Source organism: Hesperophylax consimilis, unplaced genomic scaffold (assembly GCF_061612785.1).
Source record: "Hesperophylax consimilis isolate HC1 unplaced genomic scaffold, BYU_Hcon_1.0 scaffold_62, whole genome shotgun sequence".
Taxonomy (NCBI): Eukaryota; Metazoa; Arthropoda; class Insecta; order Trichoptera; family Limnephilidae; genus Hesperophylax; species Hesperophylax consimilis.
Genome location: NW_028301292.1, coordinates 163707 through 187826, shown reverse-complemented (window position 1 = coordinate 187826; position 24120 = coordinate 163707). Strand labels below are relative to the sequence as shown.

At 33.6% G+C, this 24120-nt stretch overlaps 1 protein-coding gene across 1 annotated transcript; it reads right to left on the bottom strand.

Annotated features, from left to right (window-relative positions):
• Nucleotides 1-394: 394 nt before the first annotated feature.
• Nucleotides 395-22245, bottom strand: LOC149408801 (uncharacterized). Its single transcript, XM_089650428.1, has 4 exons — nt 22092-22245; nt 20130-20251; nt 19438-19856; nt 395-554 (listed from the first exon to the last, which is right to left on the bottom strand). Exons 1-4 carry the CDS (start codon nt 22243-22245, stop codon nt 395-397), a joined length of 855 nt encoding a protein of 284 aa, XP_089506554.1.
• Nucleotides 22246-24120: the final 1875 nt, after the last annotated feature.

The following is a 24120-nucleotide window of genomic DNA, read 5'->3' as shown; positions in this document are numbered from 1 at the left end:
GAGCAGAACTTCTATATCGTCGAAACAACTTATCATATAATTTATGATTATTTACCTCAAAAATTTTATAATATTTTGTCTGTAAATCAGAGGCTTAAATTAACTATTTCAGTAAGCATTCAGAGATTAATGATGACCTATTAAATCGCCTACGAAGCACGTAGGTTGTTTACATATATGGGAATTGGTAGTAAGACAGTAAAATATTATGTTGTTGTTGCCACAGCGTTTATTGTGCGTCAGTATAACAAATCAGTTGAGTTACGCAGTTGGAAGATGGCTCTGGATCGATGATGATGATGACACCAGGCAGAGACGGCGATGACTGCGGTAGAATGGTCGAGATGCGGGTCAGTGGGTCGACACCGCGTTGATAGAGATCGGACTCGTGGGCTTATTCAGCACTGGTGAAGTCGAGGAGTCTTCCGGGTACTTTAGCGTAAACGAGGTAGCCGAAGGTGCGATGGACCTTGTCGGCAGATGAGCGGGAGGTACAGGCTGGCGACGATGGTCGCGGAGCCGAGGCGCAGACGGCGATGAGCTGGTCGCAGGGTCTAGGCGCGTGAGGTTAGCGCTGGCCAGGAATGATAGCCTGGGCCAGCTCCCAAAGAGTCCATGGTTGTAGTCCGCGCAAGGTAGGGTGAAGTGTTTAGCGATGTGGTGAAGAAAGATCGAAGCGTGACGCGGGGGGAACCGGCCATAATGGCCGATTCTTTGCTGATTGAGCTGCTGATTCCTTTGTTCTTGTCTGCCACGGGTTGGAGTAGCGTCTGGACTTCGAACCCGCAGGATCGCTAACTCGGTTCATTGTATGAGCATTTGCATCACCCTGTATGCAAACATTCTCTTATCAGCAGTTTTGCGTATCGCAGTACCGATATTTTAATTGAAGTTTCGTAAGTCTGATTCAGCTTTTTAACTCGTGCAGTCTGGTTATGATATGATGACCCTAGGAGCGGTGACGTAACTGCTACACGCATATATATATATATATATATATATATATTGTCCTCTTCCCGTATTATGTTGATCCAGTAAGAAGTTGTTAGACTAAGTTGATCCACCTTTAACACCATATAACTTGGCTATTATGGAATACATCTGAATGAATTGACAACAGTGGTACAATAATTATCAATGTTGCCAGTTTGCCAGAAAAACCATTTGATATACTGTTAGTAAAATTTTCAAAATTTGTATGGAAATCGGATGCATAATTTATGTTGATCTACCCAAATTGGCATACTTATGTTGATCTCATATATATTGATCTATTCCCGTAGTATGTTGATCCAGGTAAGAAGTTATTAGACAAAGTTGATCTGTGTCCCTATATATATGGTTTTACTAAATGAACCAATCAAGGGGCAATCTGTGGACTGTTCATCACAAGGTTTTATGTGATTCCGTAATCTTTTGTGATATTGAACTCAAAGTATTAGTCTCTAGAGTCGAATATCGCATGAAATGACTGTGAAATGGTACCGTTTCAAATCAAAATGACGTGTGTTGCTTGAATTGTTTATAAGAAATGTATGCGTATTTAGATCGAAACGCAAATTTCGCAAAAACAAATCCATAAAAAAATCATAACTTAGCAGGGGTACACGGGTTCATAGGGTGAGGTTTGTCCAGGTCCTGGCGGCGGATGCGTTTTCCCATCTACTGCGTGGCGGGCCGGATCGAAATAAACTGGTTGAGGGATACCTTTCGACCACAAAAATCCAAAATGGCGGCAAAAGGAATAATGTTATGTAGGAAATTTTGAACCTGTATCTTTTACCATCTCTCCTGATTACGCTTCGTGACTTAGTAGGGGAGGCCGGGTTCTTGGTTATAATGGGTAATTAATGGATGATTGGACGCGGTTGGAGCTAACTAAAAACTGTCCAAAGAAGCGAAGCTAGCAGTCCACAATGGAGTGCTGATACCTACCCTAATATATGGAAATGAGGCATGGAATTGGCAGAAGAAGGCTGAAAGTAGACAGAATACTGTAGAAATGAGATCCCTGAGGCATATGTGCGGTAAAATCATGTATGACGAAATGTGCGTATGCTGTGTCTATTCTAGGGGTATTTTATTAGAGCCTGTTTATATATGAACGGGTCGTTTCTCCAACTCGTTTTATCGTAAGTCGGCTCGCATGTGGAACGAGCTATCGGCATCTGTTTTTCCTCCTCCATATAATCCGGGCCTCTTTAAGACCCGCATTAATAAATTCATTCCTACAGACCCTACCTTAACCCGCCCCATAACGCTGCCCAACTGGGTGGCGACATAGTTTCTCTGTATTTAACGTGTAAAGACAGGGGCGCTCTAGTGAGATGTGTCACATAAAAAAGTCATACCTCCGAATTTGAATATGGAGACATACAAAATGATCTATATTATAAGTTATAACCAATGAATTCACACAATTTTTATCGATTATCACTTTTTATTAGGATTTTAAAAAAATCGTAAACTTTATAATCACATAACTCTTGAAAAGAAAGTCCCAATGATTGGCATAAATCATTCAAATCGAATAAACATTATTTTTTAAATATTAATATTCTGTTTAAATTATTGTCACATCTTACCGGAAATCGTTATATTTTAAAGTTCTCTAAATAAAATTAAATCTTCTTATTTAAAAGAATTATCTCACATTTAATATTATTTAAACAATATGACCGGAAGTCGGCATCTTTCAGTGGAATATACTAAAAAAACACCACAAGGTGGTTACAAATGCAATTATATTTAATCAATTTTTTCGATTATATTTTATGTGAAGAATTTTTCACAGAGGCCCAATGAATATTAATGAAATACAATGAAATCACTTGCTTCATCGGTAGAGGAGACCAAAGCCAATTGAACCAATTTGACTTTAACATTTTCTACGTCTTGCATATAAAGTTTACGAAAAAAATACTTATAATCAACGTCAGACAATTTAACTGCCCACCAAATTCGTATATGATTTTTTTTCAATCTCATATAAATTAAGCTATATTCTCATAAACCAATTGAGTGAAATGCTGCAATGACCCCGACCCCGGGGTTAGTATTAGTTTAATTTAGTTAGGATTAGTTTAAACTTACTCTTCAAAATTTTAATTATTTTTAACGTAATACACTATATATCCTCAAGAAAATCTGTTTAATCACGAACCGTAACTACTTGATGTAATAAAAAAAGAAAAACAAATATATGTTAATATCATAGTTTGCTTTAATCTCGATAAAAACAGAAGAAGAAAAAGTTTTTTTTTATGAATGAGATAAAACTTTACCCCAAACAACGTGTAAATATATTAATTAAAATCAAAATATAAACTTCACATTAGGAAAGAGGACAACGAACAAATAATTACATTGACTAAGTGTTACGGACGGACATGCACTTGAGCAAGACTTGGGAGCTGTACTCACAGAAACTTTAAAAAAACTTGGGTTTATTTGTAGTACGGGGTCAATTATTATTATTATTATTATGTAATGAGCAGGCAGCATTCTGCTGATGCGCTCATATCTGATTTTACAACAAGTTTGACAGTAATTGAGTTGTACTGGTATAATTATCCCCCGAAAACATTAAAACGGAAACAATATAAACTACTTTTTTAAAAGAAAGACATACATTCCCGGGTTTCGAATAACCTGGCAATATTTGAAAATCTCCTACTACCACCACAGTCAGCTGAAAATGTTGCTTGTGTTGTGATGGAGGACTTAGCCAGCCCAGGAATTGAACACATTATGCCGCGCCTGGGTGGGACCCAAACGCGATGTCAACTCGGCCACCGACCGGTCTAAAATATGACAGAGATCGCTCCAGTGGATAAGTAATAAAACGTAGTTTATAGGCAGTTTATAAAAAAAAAATTGTCTAAAGAAACAGATACATTTTTAAAACAGTAATAAATAAAGTACATTCTGGAATCGTTAATAAGTCGTTTTGAAATATTTAGCCGTGTTAAGTAATCAATAGTATCCGGAAACGCGGTGGCAAAACGTGGAATTCCATAGCCGTTTTTAATTTATTAAAAATATTTATAAAATCAAAGACAAAACAATTAAATGTATTCTAATCAGGGTGTCGTTATAACAAAAGAACGCCGGCATGGATATATCGCGGCGCGGGCGGCCACGCAGCTGCATTATCTTAACAACGAAGTTTAGGTCTGATCAAATTCACAATAAAGTATTTTTTTTTAACGAAATTAGTTTTAATACAGAGAATATCCAAATAAACCTTTTTTGAGTATAAAAACATATCGGCTTCTTTGTCTGGATGTGGTGTGATTTGATTTGTATTTTTTTATGAAACATTATTATGAAGCATCGAAGAATTATCAATATTTAAATAAAAAAATATTGAAGTGTTTAACGCTATCCTCTAGCTGGTATTAGTATAACAGGCACGTGTTCGGTTCTAGACAAACTGTGAAAAAAATCAGCTTCTCATTGGGTGGTCATGTAAAATGAATGTTATTCATTGATGTATTAATGTCTAATATTAGTCTACATGTTAGTCTGCTATTGTTACAATAATATTGAAATTTTGCCATTTTGCCGTGCTAAAAACACTTTATTCAACTTCTCGAAATTAGCTGTAGATTTTTAGTTTTGAATACCACACCAGAGTCCCAACTGCTCCCGTCTGGAGCCAGTGAGACTATGGCATCCTCAATTGGGGTTGTTGTGAGACTGAAGATATTGTGAACCTCGAAGGAGATGAGGAAGTTGGGAGAGTACTTGGCTCTTCAGATCTGGTTGCCAAACACTAATTGTAAAATAGTACAATTAATTTTAGTAAAATTTATTTGAGCCCGCGACCTTCGGATTGCTAGTCGATAGCCTTACCCCTCGATAACGGAGGCCGTCATTTAGGAACGTTTTAAATTATGTTTTACATTTGAAAGTAGACGTTTATTACAATTTGGGAGGAGGGTATGTGCACCGCCGCCCCGGGAACCATTTATTGGATAACCTACACTTCTGCCATAGGTCTCCCCAAGTTGTTGGATATGTTTGGTGACTTATCAGGTGTGCCCGAGTTTATGGGGTGAGGTATGTGAGGGGCTTGGCGGCGGATGCGCCTGCCTAATAACTGCGTGGTGGGCCGGATCGATTAGTCCTCTTTCAACGCATCGCCTTGCAACGCAGTAGGAGAGTTGGATTCTTATGTATATCACTCAATCACACTGAACCCCAGATTACTACCCACCCATCATACCTATTTACTTCCCAGAACCCACTCTCCTTCCTTTCCTTCAAAATTCCCCCAACACAGCATTCACAAAGATGACATAGGCCCTGAGGGTTACGATTTTCCTCAGGGCCTCCTGAGTGGATATGTTGTAAAAAATATAAGAAATAAACAACAATCTCGCTAAACGTTGGCCGTGACCTATGGTAGGGGTGTTGGTTATCTAATAAATGGTTCCCGGGGCGGCGGTACACATAATTGTAATAGTTCTCGAGGGCTCTGATGTACAGACATTATGGCTCTTGTTGATTGACGAACATATACTAAAACATCGTTGGTTGGAATCGTAGCTTGAAATGACTTTAGCCATGTTTAGTAATAAACAAATTAGAATAGATTTTTTAGCAATCATAATTTAAAATTTGTAAAATTTAATTCTCACCAATCTAATCGCCGCAATTTTAATAGGCACATATTATGGATATTACGCTTTGTTTCAACTTAATCATTACAAGAAACTTACGTCGGGAGAGATGGTAAAAGATACATTAAAATAAAATTTTATTCAATCAAAGTTCAAAATTTCTCTTATAAAATGACCCAGACAAACCTCACCCTATGAACCCGAGCACCCCTGCTAAGTCACGAAACGTAGTAAATGATGTATTAAATTTACAATTTTTGTTTAATCAAGTTCAAAAGATTTTTTTAGCATGGATTTGACGTTTGCGAAAGTTCCATTTCAATATAAATACTCGTGAGGCAGTCTATCCTCTGTAAGTATAAAGTCATTTTCATAGAATATGGATGTACTAACAGGATCTAAAAAGTACGACAACGCGCGCGAAATTGGCGGTTAAGTTACAACGCATGCAAGCCGTCAAGTTTGTCAGAAATATATAGATCAACAAAATAAATCGTGTAAAATGTATATGCGACCGAAAAATGGGCGTGGCTTACAGCTAAATCTCGATGACACAAGTTGATCTGTAGGGATTTACATATGTATGCCAGCTTGGGTAATGGATCAACATATCCGGGGTGGATCAACAAATGCAAACGGATCAACAAATACCTGGCGTACCGTCGCGCGAGATCAACATAGTACGAGAGGGGATAAATATATATATATATATATATATATGCGTGTAGCAGTTACGTCACCGCTCCTAGGGTCATCATATCATAACCAGACTGCACGAGTTAAAAAGCTGAATCAGACTTACGAAACTTCAATTAAAATATCGGTACTGCGATACGCATATATATATATATATATATATATATATATATATATATAAAATATTGAATAAAAAAGTTACTTGTCTTTGAATAAAATAAATAATGCAAACACAAGGTAGAAACCGGTAAAAATAACCTTTCTTCCAAAACTGAATGTCATATCCATTTTGTCTGGTTGACATTAATAATTTCAGTTGTTCTACAGCGTTTGCTTGTAAAAGAGGAATATGAGAGCCAAAAGTATTTCTCTTCTTACCCTTTCCATAATAATAATCATGAAACTCAGATTGTATGTCTTGTCTGCGCGAGGCAAGGAATTGTTAAATAATACATTTGCCGTGCGCTGCGAACCTGCAATAGGTAGGAAGCGCCCGGAAAATCTTGTTCCGTTGACGCTTCCGCACGCTTGCTAAAACCCTTTTCAACTGGTGAACGCATACTAGCGGAGTTTTTGTGAGAACAGCAGTCGTAAACGCGCTGACTTTCAACTGCCAAGAATTCTTTAACTTTAAAGATTAACGATTAATATAATTACACAGTTTAATTTTTATTTTTAAATGCTGTAATTCAATGTTTTTTGTTTATATGAATAATCATTAAAAGTAACAAGAGCGTTATTAAAATTATATATATTAATTATGTTTTATAATACACTCCAAGCACAAAAACCAATTCGAGACCGATTCAAGTATCCTATGTAGTTTAAAGTGAGGAAGTGTTAATAGTATTATTTTTTTAAAGAAAGGCAAACATTCCCGGCTTACAAATAACCTGAAAATATTTGAAAATCTCACTAACATTACTTATAAACTAACATCCAAAACCTATACCTTTAAAACTTATATGCACTTTACCAAATTTGCGTACTTATATCATTATAAAATCAATTTTAAATGCAATTTCAATTAACTATTAAAGCAAACAAATCTCAGTATTAGAAATTATCGAGGAACAACTCTCAACCATCTCATATGAACTAATAATTCTTCATTCAATCTATCAATTTGTGGATCGACACAAATTAATATAAATATTTAAATTCAGGAAAAACTATATTTTAAATGAACTCTCACACTCTTCTCTGATAAAAATTCAATTCACAGTTTACCTTCTATCTCCAATAGGTACCGATATAAAATTCAAACAAGTTAATTGCACGACTAGGTTTGGTTTTTCGTGAATTTCAGTGCAACTTTATAAAAAAATTACTAAAAAACTTTAGTAGAGCAGTATTTTTCAATGTTTTTTTACCAATGTTGAACTTATTAACCAAAATTAGGTTGAAAATGAAACGGAGATAGGTACGTATAGTGTTTTAAACTTTCTTGGAATTTATTATGATTTATAGAAATTTTTTATCTTGAACTTAGTAGTGCGGTCGCAATAACAATTTATAAACAAATTTCGCTAGCTAAATTTCGTCTAATTAAATAAAACTAAACAAAACCGTACATTGGATTACCCACCTATTGTACTGTTATACGCGAGTCCACATTTCCTGAGAATATTTTTTCGTTTTCTTAGCTTGCTTTTGATATTTGCATTTGATTGATTATGCATTTGGATATTTGTTTTTGTTTTTACTCCCCATTTTCAATTATGGACCTATAAAAACTCATCATTAGCAATTCTTAATACAAACGGAACGCATTTTTACACGAGAAATAAATCATTAACTCTGGTAAACACTCATCAATAAAAACATCAATTAACAAGTAGTATTAATAGATTTAAAAAATGAATCTGTAAAAAACGAAGTTTTTTTGCTATATAAATATCTGTTTTTATTAATAAATATACATCTAGATTTTACTAAATAATAAATCTTCCTTCCCAGGGACTGGGGTCAACCATGCTAATAAATGAGCCAAATCCCAATTTGGTATGACCAACATTTATTGAGTATATTAACTGTTGTAATGTCATTCAATTTCAGATAAATGCGTATATGTCCACTTCAATGCATTATCATCGACAACGAGTGTATCTGCCGAGTTTCAGCTTGATTGGATGTCAGGTAGTTCATACATACTTTCAAGAAAACGAAAGTGAATTTCAAATAGATGTTTTGAAAAGGTATAATATTTTGGTCACGAAAAATAATAAAATCAGAAAAAAACACAAAATTTCCCTCACGGTTTGAGAACTAAAAATTCCCCTAGCTAAAATTATGTCACCAGAAAAGAAACCGTTAAAAATACTGGCACAGATCTGACGTCTGTTCGGTGCCGCTCTTCGCGGGCTTCTGAAGAAATCATAGAATTCAATACAATGTTTCACTCAAAAAATTATTACGTAAGCGCCAAAATGGATTTTAATTTTTGTGTGAATAATTTAATGAAAACGGAAAAAAAGTAAATCATGTCAAGTGGTAGCAAATAAACATAGCCATAAAACATTATTTTTAAAAAGTTGTTTCTTATACGAGTTCATAGTAAACTCTTGAAAAAGAAATCTATTTAGTAGTTTGCGCTCATATTTTTCATGACGTAATTAATAATTTTATTTTAATTCCGATCAAGCCAGGTGATAGAACACGCTTAAATGTATCCATGATATATTTTTGGTATTAATAACCTTTACCTATTCGTAGAAAAGATTAATCTTAATAGTGCTTTCACTTTTAGCTTCACCTTAAGCAGTTCGTTAGACTATCTTTGTATTCTTGAATACCTATTATAGAAAATTATATAATTTTTCGAGTAATTTATCACATTTAATTTGCAATTCTCACCGATATCATCGATAATACCTTAATTATTTTAATTTATTTATCTTTATTTATTGGTTCATGTATATTGGAAATTGGCCTCTGCTTTTTATTGTTTATTTATTAACGCCCCTTTTCGGGGCTTTTAAATGAGAATATTGAGAAATATACATTATTTATTTTACATAACTGAATTGCTTCATTAACATCATTTTATATTTGTTTAAAGATAAATTGAAGATGTCCACTGACTTGGTATAATTGTTTCCCTCCATTAGTATTCTGGACAAAGAGGAATACATATGGTAACTGAATTAAATCTTTACTTCTAGTATTACGTTGTGGAATCCGAAAGCTAATCAATTCTAGCAATACCGGACTATCAACTAAATCACTTAGAATTTTATATAGAAATACCAAGTCAGTAAAAATTGTTCTGTCTGACAATTTGAGCATATTCATATAATTTAACAGAGTGTTGTAGTTCAACATAATTGCTAGAATACCCATTTTAAAATTTAAAAAACGTAAGAATTTGTTTTGTATTCTTTCAACAGCTTGTACATTTATATTATAATGTGGGTTCCAGAATTGTACTCTAGTTGTCTTCTTACGTAGGCAAAATATAAGAGTTTAATACACTTTATATTGTTTGAATTTCTGGTTAGCCTAGTTATAAATCCCAACATCTTAAGCCTTTATGGAGTAATTCTCTGTTTTTAAAATAAATCCCACAACACTGTATTATAGTTCTTCAGAAATGTGGCTTGAATCAATGATTAGTTTATGAAATGTGCAAATACAAGGCTAAATAGTTTCGCATGTTTTCGAAAATCAGTCACACAAATTCGATTCACGCCTGGTCTCTTAGAATTTTTCATACCTCCGCAAAAACCTTATTTTTGTTTTTTTTTTAATAAAACAAACACTTTGTATTTAACCACGAATATTTATTATTTTACACATCGACCGGTTTCGGTTAGACCAAGCTTCATCAGGATATAATAATAACTTTAATGTGGTAAACCTTCCTGCGAGTATTCAGATACTTGAACCTCACGTTCGTCTAAGCATATCAACTTACATCATACTATAAAAACAATATGCAGTTTTTCTTTTCTCCAGGTAACATTAATGTGGAGACTGTACCCATCAACGCAGAACCAGGATCCCTAGAAGAAGACGGAGGGATAATTACTTATACGGAAATTGACATTGACCTTCCGGATGTCAAAAAGGAATGCTTAGATCGCTTTCAAAGAAGTTCCCAGACAACAGGTAAAATTAATGTTGTCCGTTAGAAATAAAAAATTCATACTCTTTTATTTCATATTCTTTTAATAGTTCTATTAATCTGTTGCACTTGTTAAGTTTGATTCGTACTTTTTTTCAGACTTATCAACAGATCTCAAGACGCCTCATGTGGAAAAACGTTTATCTTGTACCTATTGTAACTACTCCTGCTTTTATAAGTCAAAGTTAGAACATCACTTGCGTATCCATACTGGAGAAAAATCTTTTTCATGTTCCGACTGCAGTTATTCATGTTCTCGGAAGAGAGATTTGACGACACACATGCTGACTCACAGTGGATATAAACCTTTTTCATGTTCTCATTGCAATTATTCAATTTCTCTAAAGGGAGATTTGAAAAGACACATGATGACTCACAGTGGACATAAACCATTTTCATGTTCCAACTGCAGTTATTCATTTTCTCTAAAGGGAAATTTGTGGAGACACATGCTGACTCACAGTGGAGAAAAACCTTTTTCATCTTCCAACTGCAGTTATTCATGTTCTCTAAAGGAAAGTTTGAAGAGTCACATGGTGACTCACAGTGGAGAAAAACCTTTTTCATGTTCCAACTGCAGTTATTCATGTTCTCGAAAGGAAAGTTTGAAGAGTCACATGGTGACTCACAGTGGACTAAAATCTTTTTCATGTTCCGAGTGCAGTTATTCATGTTATCGAAAGAAAAGTTTGACGAGACACATGGTGACTCATAGTGAAGAAAAACCTTTTTCATGTTCCCACTGCAGTTATTCATGTTCTAGAAAGGAAAGTTTGAATAGTCACATGGTGACTCACAGTAGAGAAAAACCTTTTTCATGTTCCAACTGCAGTTATTCATGTTCTCGAGAGGGAAATTTGAAGAGTCACATGGTGACTCACAGTAGAGAAAAACCTTTTTCATGTCCCGAGTGCAGTTATTCATGTTCTCGAAAGGGAAGTTTGAAGAGTCATATGGTGACTCACAGTGGAGGAAAATCTTTTTCATGTTCGAACTGCAGTTATTCATGTTCTCGGAAGAGAGATTTGACGACACACATGCTGACTCACAGTGGATATAAACCTTTTTCATGTTCTCATTGCAATTATTCAAGTTCTCTAAAGGGAGATTTGAAAAGACACATGATGACTCACAGTGGAGAAAAACCTTTTTCATGTCCCGAGTGCAGTTATTCATGTTCTCGAAAGGCAGGTTTGAAGACACACATGGTGACTCACAGTGGAGAAAAACCTTTTTCCTGTACCGAGTGCAGTTTTTCATGTTCTTTTAATGTAAGTTTGACGAGACACATGGTGAGGCACAGTGAAGAAAATCCTTTTTCGTGTTCTGACTGCAGTTATTCATGTTCTCGTAAGGAAAATTTGACGATTCACAAGCTGACACACGGAAAAACCTTTTTCATGTTGACGAAATAAATATTTGAAGAAACACACGCCTGCTCATACGGGCGGATAACCTTATTGAAGTTCCTACTTCAATTATTTATGTTCACGAAAAGGAGAATTATTTATTTTAACGCCATAAAATTGTTTTTTTTTTCAATAAAAAGATTCATCGGATTATAACCATACAGTGGTACACAGGAGAATATGAGTAATAAATTATAGAACATGTAATGTGTGTACAAAATTACTATTGCAAGTGATATAATTGTTAATAGAAGTGCAGTGAGAGAATACACAATTTAAAGACATATCTACTAGTGTAATAATAGTTGAATGAGTACTAGGTTTGTATATGACCTGACATAAATCGAGATATCAAGTGTTTATGATAATAGATAGTAATTAATATAAAATTAATTCTATTTAGGTATAGGGTATTATAATAACATGTTTATTTTATTTAAACAGAATATTAATATGCATAAAAAAGTCACTTGTAAGCAAAATATTATAATAGAGTAATTAGTAGTGAGTTCATTATAAGCTTCAAAATTAATTCTCGTTGGTATAGCTGGGCAGGTATCGCAATTTGGCTTTAATAATTCAGGACTGTCAGCGATTTAATGATACTTTTGGATAAGAAATAATAATTTTTAATAAAATAATACATATGATAGATAACCCTATAAGATATCTGGAGTAAATTCTCTAGACACAAGCGCCAGCTTCTATAGAAGAGGAACATTAAAAAAATCAAAAGCCGTGAAAACTAATTGTTTGAATTATTTAAGTTAACATTATAGATTAGGTATACTCGGTAATACTATTATACTGTAAATTGTTTAATTATTTAATAAAAAAAAATTAAAAACATAGTTTTGATTTAGTAAAATATGATATACTCACGCAGAAACGCATCATGCGTTTTTATTATTGTGACTGAGCTGTGTAATTATAACCTTCTTTTAACTATATTCTCTGAGAAAAGATTGCCAAATGAATGCAATCTAGGTTTAAGGGAGTATCTAAATGACAGCCTTGAGAGGAATATGCAGACCAACAGTTGAGAAAAACCTTTTTCATGTTTCCACTGGAATTATTCTCGTTCTCGAAAGGTAGAATTGCTAAGGAACATGCTTACCCATAGTGGAGAAAAACATTTTTGTTTTCCCACTACAATTATTCACGTTCTCGAAAAGAACGTTTGACCATACACAGTCTAACTCACAGTGACGAAAAAACTTTTTCTTAGTCGTACTGCAGTCATTCAATCAATTATACCTACAGAGTCTAGTGTTGACGTATTTTTATGTCTGCGTTAAATTAATAAAAAAATCAATAGTGAACTAAGCTTAAAGTACTCAACTATCCTTAATCAAAGACCGCGCATCTAACCAGTGCTTTTTATCTCGTGAAGTGGCGTTATTTTTCAGTGTTTTGGTCTTCACAAAAAACCGACACAAACTGTCAAACTATTCTGAAACGAGCCAGCCTCTATAAAACACAAAAGTGCCATATTTCTAGAAACTTACGTGAAACTATCACTACTAACATCATATAATCAATATTATCAATCGTGAAATCACTTTTTTATATTAAATTCACCATGAATACACAGTGCATCGCTTGTGATAAAAACATTGACACTCCAGCTGATTTCATTTATTTATTTATTTATTTATTTACACATATACGGCACAACACGTGCCATAAACATAATTGACATACTTATAATAGTACAACAACATGAAGAATAACAGTATAAATGTTAGTAAAATTTATGAAAATAGGTAAAAAGTAAGGTAATAAGTAGTGTATAAAAACTATAATGTATAAAAGTAAATTGTAAAGTGAATAGTTTAAAATATAAAGTATTAAAGTACAAACCAAAATTTATTAGGAAAAAGTAAAAATAGAAATAAAAATTTAAAGATTGAAATAAAACAATAAAATGTACCAATAAGATACCTATCTCAAGGTACCGACAATGATTTAAATATAAAAAGTAATAAATCCTGGATTATGTTAACCGATATGATAAATTTTACAAGTACTTATGATTTCAAGTGCATTAATAGTTGTTCATATCTTGTGCTATTTGTGAAAACACCTACCATTTTACTTGCGCTGAGTATGTGGAAACCTCACGCCGTGCAGCTAGAAATATACAGTGGAAATGCAAAAAGTGCCTTAAAAGTTTAAAAAATAACAAAACTAAAACCTTGTTATGTGAGATATCAAATGATCAAGAGCAATCTATCGTCAAACATGCCAAGCAGACAATACAACCATCAAAATCTGCAAACAGTCAGTCAAGCGGCACTGACAAACTCCAAAACTCAAATATAGATGGCGCAAACCAAGGTCTTCTCACCTCTGAACTATTTATTGAAGAACTGTCTAATTTTAAAACAGCTATAATGGAATTTGTGGAACAAAAATTTGATTCATAGGTATACCCAAAAATATGAATCAATCATATCGCAAAACAAAGAAATCATAAATTCAATACAATTTATATCGGAACAACACGATGAATTGAAAAAGAGTATAATCGAGATCGAAAGATCACAGAAAAAAGTCAATACTGATATGATCGAAGTAAATACGCAAAATTCTGCGCTACAAAACACTATCTCCCAACAAGAAGACAAAATTGACAGGCTGGAGTACCTAGCCCAAATATGCAATATCGATATAAGAGGTATTCCAGAATCTAACACCGAAAATAATATTGAAACCCTAAAAAAATATCAAAGATTATTAATGACGGAGACAGGGCCGGTTTTAGTACTATCAGCGCCCTGGGCGAGATTTTTACGGCGCCCCCTAACTGCAATTCAATTCCTTACGAAAAAAGGCAATGGGTATAATGGAATAACCGTTTATTAAAAAAAAACTATTTATTTAAAAAAACTTCACTTTTCTAGCCTTTCTATCGGCGAACTCTTTTATAAGGTTATCAAAATCGATATTTTCAGCAATTTCATTTTCGATTGACAAAGTTGCCAAGTTTGTCAATCTAGATTGTGATATTGTCGATCGCAGATAGGTTTTAATCAGCTTAAGCTTAGAAAAACTCCTCTCCCCACTAGCAACCGTTACAGGTATAGTCAATAATATACGCAATACTATCCACACATTTGGATACAGTTCTTGTAGGTTGCGATCTTTGATAAAATTTAAAACATAAGCAGGGGTAACCACATTCTGATTAGGCAAAAAAGATTTCAGGCTTACGAGTTCATCACACAACATACAACCATCTATATCAGATTTAGAGTCTACAGTTAATTTCAATTGGAGATTACCACAGAGTTTGACAAGGTCGGGTTTTTCCGGAATCTGTTTTATATTGTACAAAAAAGACCAAGATTCCGAGTACTCATTTAACTGTTCAATTCTTTCATTAACTGAAATTAATGTAGTGTCCAAGAGAGAGTTGAAAAATTCAACCTCAATTTTTTTTCTGGAGAAGTTATAGGCTCGTCGTCGGCAGTTTCACCAGCTTGACGCTTAACAAATCGAATTCTTGTTGTGGCTCTAAACACAGGTTCAATTTCTAGTTCTTCAGCCAATACCTTCGCAATTAAAATGGCGCTTTTAAAGCCAGTATTTCTATATTCCTCCAAGAAAGTGCAGCATTTTTTCAACATTTCTGTACATTTACTGATATCCATATCTGTTGATTGTAGAGATTTACTAACGACATTAATTTGAAAAAGTATGTCATACCAAACAACCAACGAAACTATGAAGCTGAAATCTTTTAACTGTTCGGCTAGAGTAGTAGCCTCATGAGAGACTTGAACATCAGTTTTCTGAGTTTCAATAGCCAAAGTAATTAAAGCGTCATGGATGGCACTAATTTGATAACGGACTGCTTTAACACTGTTTATTCTTGCTTCCCAACGTGTGTCACTGAGCTTTTTTATAGTATATAATCCCAAATGATCGGTTAGAATTTTCCATCGATGAACAGAAGCTGAAAACAATGTGAACAACCTCTGAAGTACCCCAAACAAAGTGACTGATTTTACGGATGACTTAGCGGCATCGCATAGTACGAGATTGTAGCTATGACAACCACAAGGTACATAAACAGCTAAGGGATTTATGTCGAATCCTCCTTTGAAACCCAATATTTTTCCCTTTCATATTCGCTCCGTTGTCATAACCCTGACCCCTATAGTCGTTCAATTCCAGTCCGTGTTTATTTAAAACATCAATAATAACTTCAGTCAGTTTTTCACCAGTCGACTCATTTACAGGTATAAATTCTATGAAATGCTCTTTTACTGATACTTTATCGTCATCTGATGATAAATCAACAAATCGTATTGTCAGTGAAAGTTGTTCTACATTACTAATGTCCGGAGTACAGTCAGCTATAATAGAATAATATTTTGATTTCTTTGCGCGACATATGATTTCTGACTTTATTTTTTCACCGATCAACTCTATTAATTCATTTTGAATGTCTTTTCCGCAGTAGTGGTCTGAAACATCACCCTTCATAGCTAATCGCAAGTGCTCCTGCATAACTGGATCAAATTTGGCTAGTAGTTGTACTAAGCCCAAGAACTTTCCGTTATTTGGCGTATATAGTTTGTCAGAAGTACCTCTGAACGCCATATTGTTTTCAGCTAAGTAAAGTGTAATATGCATCAATTTAGACAAAAAATTATTCCATCTGGTAGTTTCCTTTCTAATCAAATGTTGCTCTTGGCAATCTATTGTTTTTCCTGTTTTTAATCGTAGTTCAGTATCAACCCATGAAAGGTAAAACTTCTTGTGTGAAGTGCTATTCTCATGATTTTTTAACATTTCAGACAAGTGTTTCCAGTTGTTATATCCTTCAGATACTAAACTCGACGTTGAGCTACTATCAAATAGCTTGCAACAAACGCCAACGCCGCCAACTCTTTTTGAATAAAAATGAAATATTAAAAAGAGATGGATAATGTTTTTTATTGTTTTTCTCTATGGTTGCCAATTGGTTGGGGATTCCCGGTAAAATGAACTGCATGCGGTGCAATCGAAGGTTCCATTCTAGATTCTAGCGTTGCAACCATAACAATTTTTTCCTTATATTTAGGGAATTTACGAGTAAGTATTTAAGTAGGCCTCGTTCAAAGAACGAGGGATATAAAGGGGCGCGCCGGGCGCCTGTGGCGCCCCTTTAAATCCGGCGCCCTGGGCGGTCGCCCAACCGCGCCCTACCCTAAAGCCGCTACTGCCTACACTATTTAAATACGTTCTATACACCTACTCTACATATACTATTATGTCCATTGCCTTGCATCTAAATTATCTATTAATAAATACTGTATTTCAACTTTTTACTTTTATACGGAATGTTATAAGTGTAATATTTTATTATATTTTATATAAAGAGTATAATAGTTTATATACACCGCAATACCAATATTCCCATTTAAATCTGCACTACTGTTTCAATACTTGTTTTAGCGGCGTAAACTCACGCACACTATCTTACTTACAAATCGTTACCAAATGGGGAATGAAACAAATAAATTATTGTTATCCATTAATTATCATGTTATCAATTAATTATCAATTATCAATTAGTTATCAATTAAAATTCAATGAACGAAACAAATATATTTCATGTAGAAAATGTACAGTATGTATTTACTGGTGCAAATTATTAAACCTACCTTATACTGAACAATACTATAATCTAACCATGAATGTTTTGGAAATATTTTATTTAAATCATTATGTCTTTTAGTTTCATAGATGATGACAATGATATTAATTTTTGTAAAGTAAATAACCTGCGTGAATGGTTTCAAAAGCAAGATTCAAGGAAATGTGATACAAGTAAACTTAATTTTGTTCAACTAAACATTAGGTCAATATGTTAATATTTCGACCTATTTCATGTTTATTTTAAAGACTGTTTAAATCACGTTGACGTATTCATGCTTTGCGAAACGGCAATTCGTTCGGAACTTGTTAATCTTTATGATATTCCCGGATACAATTCGTATCACTATTGTAGAAAACAAAAATCCGGTGGAGGCATCTTGTTATATATAAAGAATAACCTTTCTTTTTTGCAAATATTTCTGGACACCAAATTTTTTGAGAACGTTTTTGGAATATTGACACTTCCAAATAAGAGCACTTTAAATGTCTTAGCAATATACCGACCTCCGAATATAAATAAGCTATCATTTTTGTCAGAAATATCCTCTGTGTTTGAAAACAATATTAAATCAAATGAAAGTGTAATATTTTTCGGCGACATAAATTTAAATTTATTAAACAAAAATGATCCTATCATAATAAATTATGAAAATATTCTTACAAATAACTATTTAAAAAAATGTATAGATGGCGTCACTAGGGAAGTAATTGTTAAACAGAAAATAAATAGTTCATGTATCGATCATTTCTACGTGCGAATAAGCGGTAAACTGCCCGCTGGATTAACCAGTACAATCTTCGCATGTGTATGTGACTATAACATTGCCGATCACAACACAACAGCTATAAGTATACGCTATAACTCGGTAGATAATTTAAACTCAAATGATTATAATAAAGTTAAAATTCTTTCGCAAAAACTGGTTGATAAACATATTTGTAATTATGATTGGAAATCGCTTCTAAGGGAAACCGAATGTTCTGTTATTTATTTGAAAATTAAAAATTATTTTGATGACTTGTATAAAAAAAGCACAATTGAAATAAGCAAAAAATCAAAAAACCGACCGCATGCCATAAATGAATGCACTTTATAAAATTAAAAAAAGAGATTTTTTATACAAACGTTGGAGAAATGCTCCAACGAACAAATACTATGAAAAAGAATATAAGTGTTTTCGAAATATTTTAAATAAATTGTTAGTAAAATTAAAAACCTCATAGGTACTATAATGATAAATTCAAAAATATATTTCAAGACTAAAAAAAACATGGGACGAATGTAATCAAATTTGAGAAAAGAAATGTAAAAATGATTGTGACCAAGTTGCATCCAAATATTTGATGAAAGATCGGACCGAAGAAAGCGTAACAAATTACTTTGTTGATTATTTCTCTGACAATGTTTGCAATATGTTACATAAATGTAATCACAGGACAACTGGGTTTGAACCAGAGGAGATGCCTCAAAGCATGTAGGTACCTACCTAGGGCTAAAATTGCTGATATAGAAAACATTGTTAAGCAACTTAAAAGCTCTTCTCCTGGAATCGATAATATCAGTTTTTTGGAGAAAATAAATTTTTGAAAAAAGAACACGAAAAAGGTTTTTGTCCACTGTGAATCAGCTTGTGTTTCTTGAAATATAATTTTTGGGAAAATGAATAGTTCCACTCGGAAAATTAAAAAAGGTTTCTATCCTGTGTGAGTCAGCATGTGGCTCGTCAGACTGTCCTTCCGAGAAAATGATTTGTTGCACAAAGAACATGTAAAGGATTTTTCTCCACTATGATTAAGTATGTGTCTCTTCAGACTGTCTCTTTGAGAATATGAATAGTTGCACTCGGAACATGAAAAAGTTTTTTCTCCACTATGAGTGCGCATATGTTTAGTCAGGTTTCCTTTTTGAGAACATGAATAGTTGCACTCGGAACATGAAAAAGGTTTTTCTCCAGTGTGAGTCAGCATATGACTCGTCAAATTGCTCTTTTGAGAAAATGAATTGTTGCACCAAGAACATGAAAAAGGTTTTTTTCCACTATGAGTGCGCATATGTTTAGTCAGGTTTCCTTTGTGAGAACATGAATAGTTGCACTCAGAACATGAAAAAGGTTTTTCTCCAGTGTGAGTCAGCATGTGACTCGTCAAATTGCTCTTTCGAGAAAATGAATTGTTGCACTCGGAACACGAATAAGGATTTTCTCCAGTGTGAGTCAGCATATGACTCGTCATACTGCTCTTTTGAGAACATGAATAGTTGCACTTGGAACATGAAAAAGGTTTTTCTCCACTATGAGTGCGCATATGTTTAGTCAGGTTTCCTTTTTCAGAACATGAATAATTGCACTCAGAACATGAAAAAGGTTTTTTTCCACTATGAGTGCGCAGGTGTTTAGTCAGGTTTCCTTTTAGAGAACATGAATAGTTGCACTCGGAACATGAAAAAGGTTTTTCTCCAGTGTGAGTCAGCATATGACTCGTCAAATTGCTCTTTTGAGAAAATGAATTGTTGCACCAAGAACATGAAAAAGGTTTTTCTTCACTATGAGTGCGTATATGTTTAGTCAGGTTTCCTTTTTTAAAACATGAATAGTTGCACAAAGAACATGAAAAAGGTTTTTTTCCAGTGTGAGTCAGCATATGGCTCGTCATTCTGCTCTTTTGAGAAAATGAATTAGTGCACCAAGAACGTGAAAAAGGATTTTCGCCACTATGAGTGCGCATATGTTCAGTCAGCTGGCCTTTTCGAGAACATAAATAGTTGCACTCAGAACACGAATAAGGTTTTTCTCCAGTGTGAGTCAGCATATGACTCGTCAAATAGCTCTTTCGAGAAAATGAATTGTTGCACCAAGAACATGAAAAAGGTTTTTCTCCAGTATGAGTCAGCATATGTCTCGTCAAATTGCTTTTTTCAGAAAATTAATTGGTGCAGAAAGAACATGAAAAAGGTTTTACTTTAGTGTGAATCAGCGTGTGTTTCTTCAAACTTCCTTTTTGAGAACTTGAATAGTTGCACTCGGAACACCTAAAAGGTTTTTCTGGAGTATGAGTAGGGATGTGGTTCGTCAGACTACTATTTTGAGAAAATGAATAGTTGCACTTGGAACATGAAAATGGATTTTCTCCAGTATGAGTGCATATGTGACGTTCCAAATTTGACATACCACGATAGGAGTGGTTACAATGGGTACAAGAAAATGTTTTTTTCACAGGATGCGTCATCAGATCTGTAGAAAAATAATACGGATAATGATGGTTTAGAAAGGTCTTAGTTTGGGTAAATTTTCATTATCTTGACAAAGAAGCCATTGGCTTTGAAACAATTATTAGATTATTATGAATTAAAAGTGGTGTATACAAAGTGTTTCATGTAAGGCCTTAAAAGTTAAATTACCCGCAGTTAGTAAGATAAGCACATTAAATTCTAAAAAACATTTATTACGACTAATAGTTAAATCATACACGGAAAGCCGGTTTTACCTGATGTCTGGTTAAATATTTCGATGCGTGGTAAGCATTCCTTTTGTATATTCGACTGATCAATGTTAATTACCATACAAGGAAATCCCCCTTCGTCTTCTTTTCGGGGTCCAAGTTCCGCCTTGATTGTAACTGTCTCCATATTAATGCTACCTTGAAAAATAAAACGACAATATGTACGTTGAACTGTGATATAAAACAAAACCCTACCCAATTCAAACACGAGAGATAATATCACAATTGAGTTGAAGTTTCGTTAAAAAAATATTATTTCTTCGCAAACAGTATCGAAATATCTTAATATGTAATTTATTTTTATGTGTTTTTTTATCTATTAATTTTTTTTTCAAATAAGTAAAAAATTTTATTAAATAACTGTAATCTAAAATATTTACGAAAGATACCATTGATTTAATATGTATAAGCGGAAATTTGGATAAGATTGGATCCAAGATGTCCGCTTCAGGGACCGATCCATAAACGAAAAACCCATCTCCCGAGCACTTTTAGTATGGGGTTTGGTTATTTTTAGTCTATGGAATGATGTTTTCTTCAATCCGCATTATTCATGTTTTTTAAATCAATACGTGTGACTTATATCATATCCGTATAACATGAGATGAAAACTTGAGAAATCAAGAACTTATAGTAAGCAATTAAAATAAATATAAAGTTCGGTAATGAGCTAGTTTTAGGCAGACGTTACAACAGACAACAACCAAATATACTTATGTACGGCAAGAGAGGATGTAATGAATATGCATATGTCGTGTTTCCACGACATTTAAAAACGGACATGAATTCCGAACATCCGAATTCAACATCCAACCAGTTTTACAGACTTAATATTCCCTCCCTAAAGACGAGTTATTCTCATTTGGTTACATTACGGAACATTAATTTACTTTACGGAACATCTATTTACCCTTATGCGGATAGTTTCAAATAACAAATTTTAATACACCGTTATTGGAAAGTTTGTATTTTGGTATTATTTTGCTATGACCTTGTTATTACTTTGTAATTTCTTATTTTTACCTTCTGTCTAGTTAACACTGAGATTATCTAATAAACCAAAAAAGTATAAATAAAACTAACTGGCTGTACGAGTACTATCCGCATATTCCAAACATTCTTTCTTCACATCTTGGAGGTCGAAATCTATATCCATATACGGCATTTCACCTCCGCCTTCCTCCTGGGGCACTGGTTCCGTCTTGATGGAAACAGTTTGTAGATTAAGTAGATCCATGGCACTGCTTTGTGGTAGCGATTGGTGATTTGTTCAAGCTCAAACAAAAATACCTGAAACATCACAAAGTTGATACGGAACTCTTATTCGAATGAACTTTGAATATTTGTTGTCGCTTGGGATAACATTGAATTCTTATACATAACTTATAATTATTGGGAATAAGTATATTATTGTGGCAGTATCTCGACATTTTCAAACTGTCGTCAAAATCGTCATAAATCGCAGATAACTCAATTCATACAATATCTATTTCCGAAAGATAATATCGTTAATACATTTTATTGGATCCGTCACTCCGCTTTTAACAGAAAATCGGAAATCCATATTTTTATAATGTTTGTACTGTAATGAATGCAATTTAAAAATCGTAACCCACCAATATTATTCTGCGACGTTTTTACAAATACTGAATGTGGCAATGTTATTTGTCTTCCGTACACGACAACTGATTTATTCAATACGCGATATGACAATGGTTTATGTCAACTATAAATATACCACTCTCAAGATTGATATCTTCGGGCTTTTTGTATGTAACGGAATTATACAGTACTTAACCACAGATATACAAGCAGTACCTACCGTGCGGAGCAGAGCAGTAGATAAGGTAGAAGAAACTTAAGGGCATTTAAAAAAGATGCGACCATAGACAACATGATTGCTCTCAGCCTACTCTATTCATTCACTAGCCTAAAAAAACTATTATAAAAATAAAAATGTCCTTGAAGCAAAAAAATGTCGAATTTTATTCCGAGGGCAAGGTTCATCTGACTAAGAAAATGAACATTAACAGTTTATTATAGATTTTACAACAGTGCAAATTTAATACAAATATATAATTTAATAGATATAAATTATAAATATCAAAATCAAACCATCTTTAAAAATAGTCCCAAAAAGTAATATGGTTCATAAATTTGAAAGTTTCAAAGAACAATTATTACAAAAAATGACTGATAGAATTGATCTCCAACTGCAATATTAAAAAATAGGCATAAACTATTTTAAGATATTTAAAACGATAAACAAGACCTATTAAAGAGCGTAGAATTCTGATTTAAAAACTAAATTCTGATTAAGTAAATTGATGATTTAAAAAGAAATTAAAAAAAACAAACGACCACCCAAAAAAAACGAGGCGAAACATCACAATCAAACAATCTGTTAATCATATCCAACAAAGCGTACTTGAAAATTCTACCGAAAAACAAGAAATCCAAGTGAAGCAAAATGATAACGTACGAAAATTAATTTAAATACTGAAGTCTGCCCTAGACTGCAACGACCTACTAAATAATAATTCTTTCATAACTTTCTACAACAATCCGGCCAAGCAAGTTATTTCAATCTACTTCAATTCAAAAGAAGCAAAGGAAAAGAATAATACACAAAAAAATAAGGAATTCTCACCCCTAAGGAAATAAAGATACTCGAAGTCAACTCAGAAAACCTTCATCAATGACAAACTAACCCCACAAAATAACTAGCTCCTGTGGTTGGCAAAGACGACAAAAGCTTTGGGATACAAATATGTATGGACGAAGGACGGACAAATTTTTTTAAGAAAGGGCGACGACTCCCCTATAATACGAATTAAGGATGCAAACGACATACCATTACAGTAAACAGTACTGGGACACGAGGAAAAAATCTTATTACCTTGTCTATAATTAATGAATATCAAAAAACCAAAAAAGGAAGACAAAACAGACTTAATGATTCCGTAATAGTACGTCAACTGTTACTTCCGAATTCTACCCTTAAGATATTTCCTATGAACATAAGAAGTTTTGATGAACTCTTAATTCTTCTCACTGACCTAGGCGCAGATTTCAATGTAATTGTTTTGAGCGAATGGTGAATTTAAAAAAA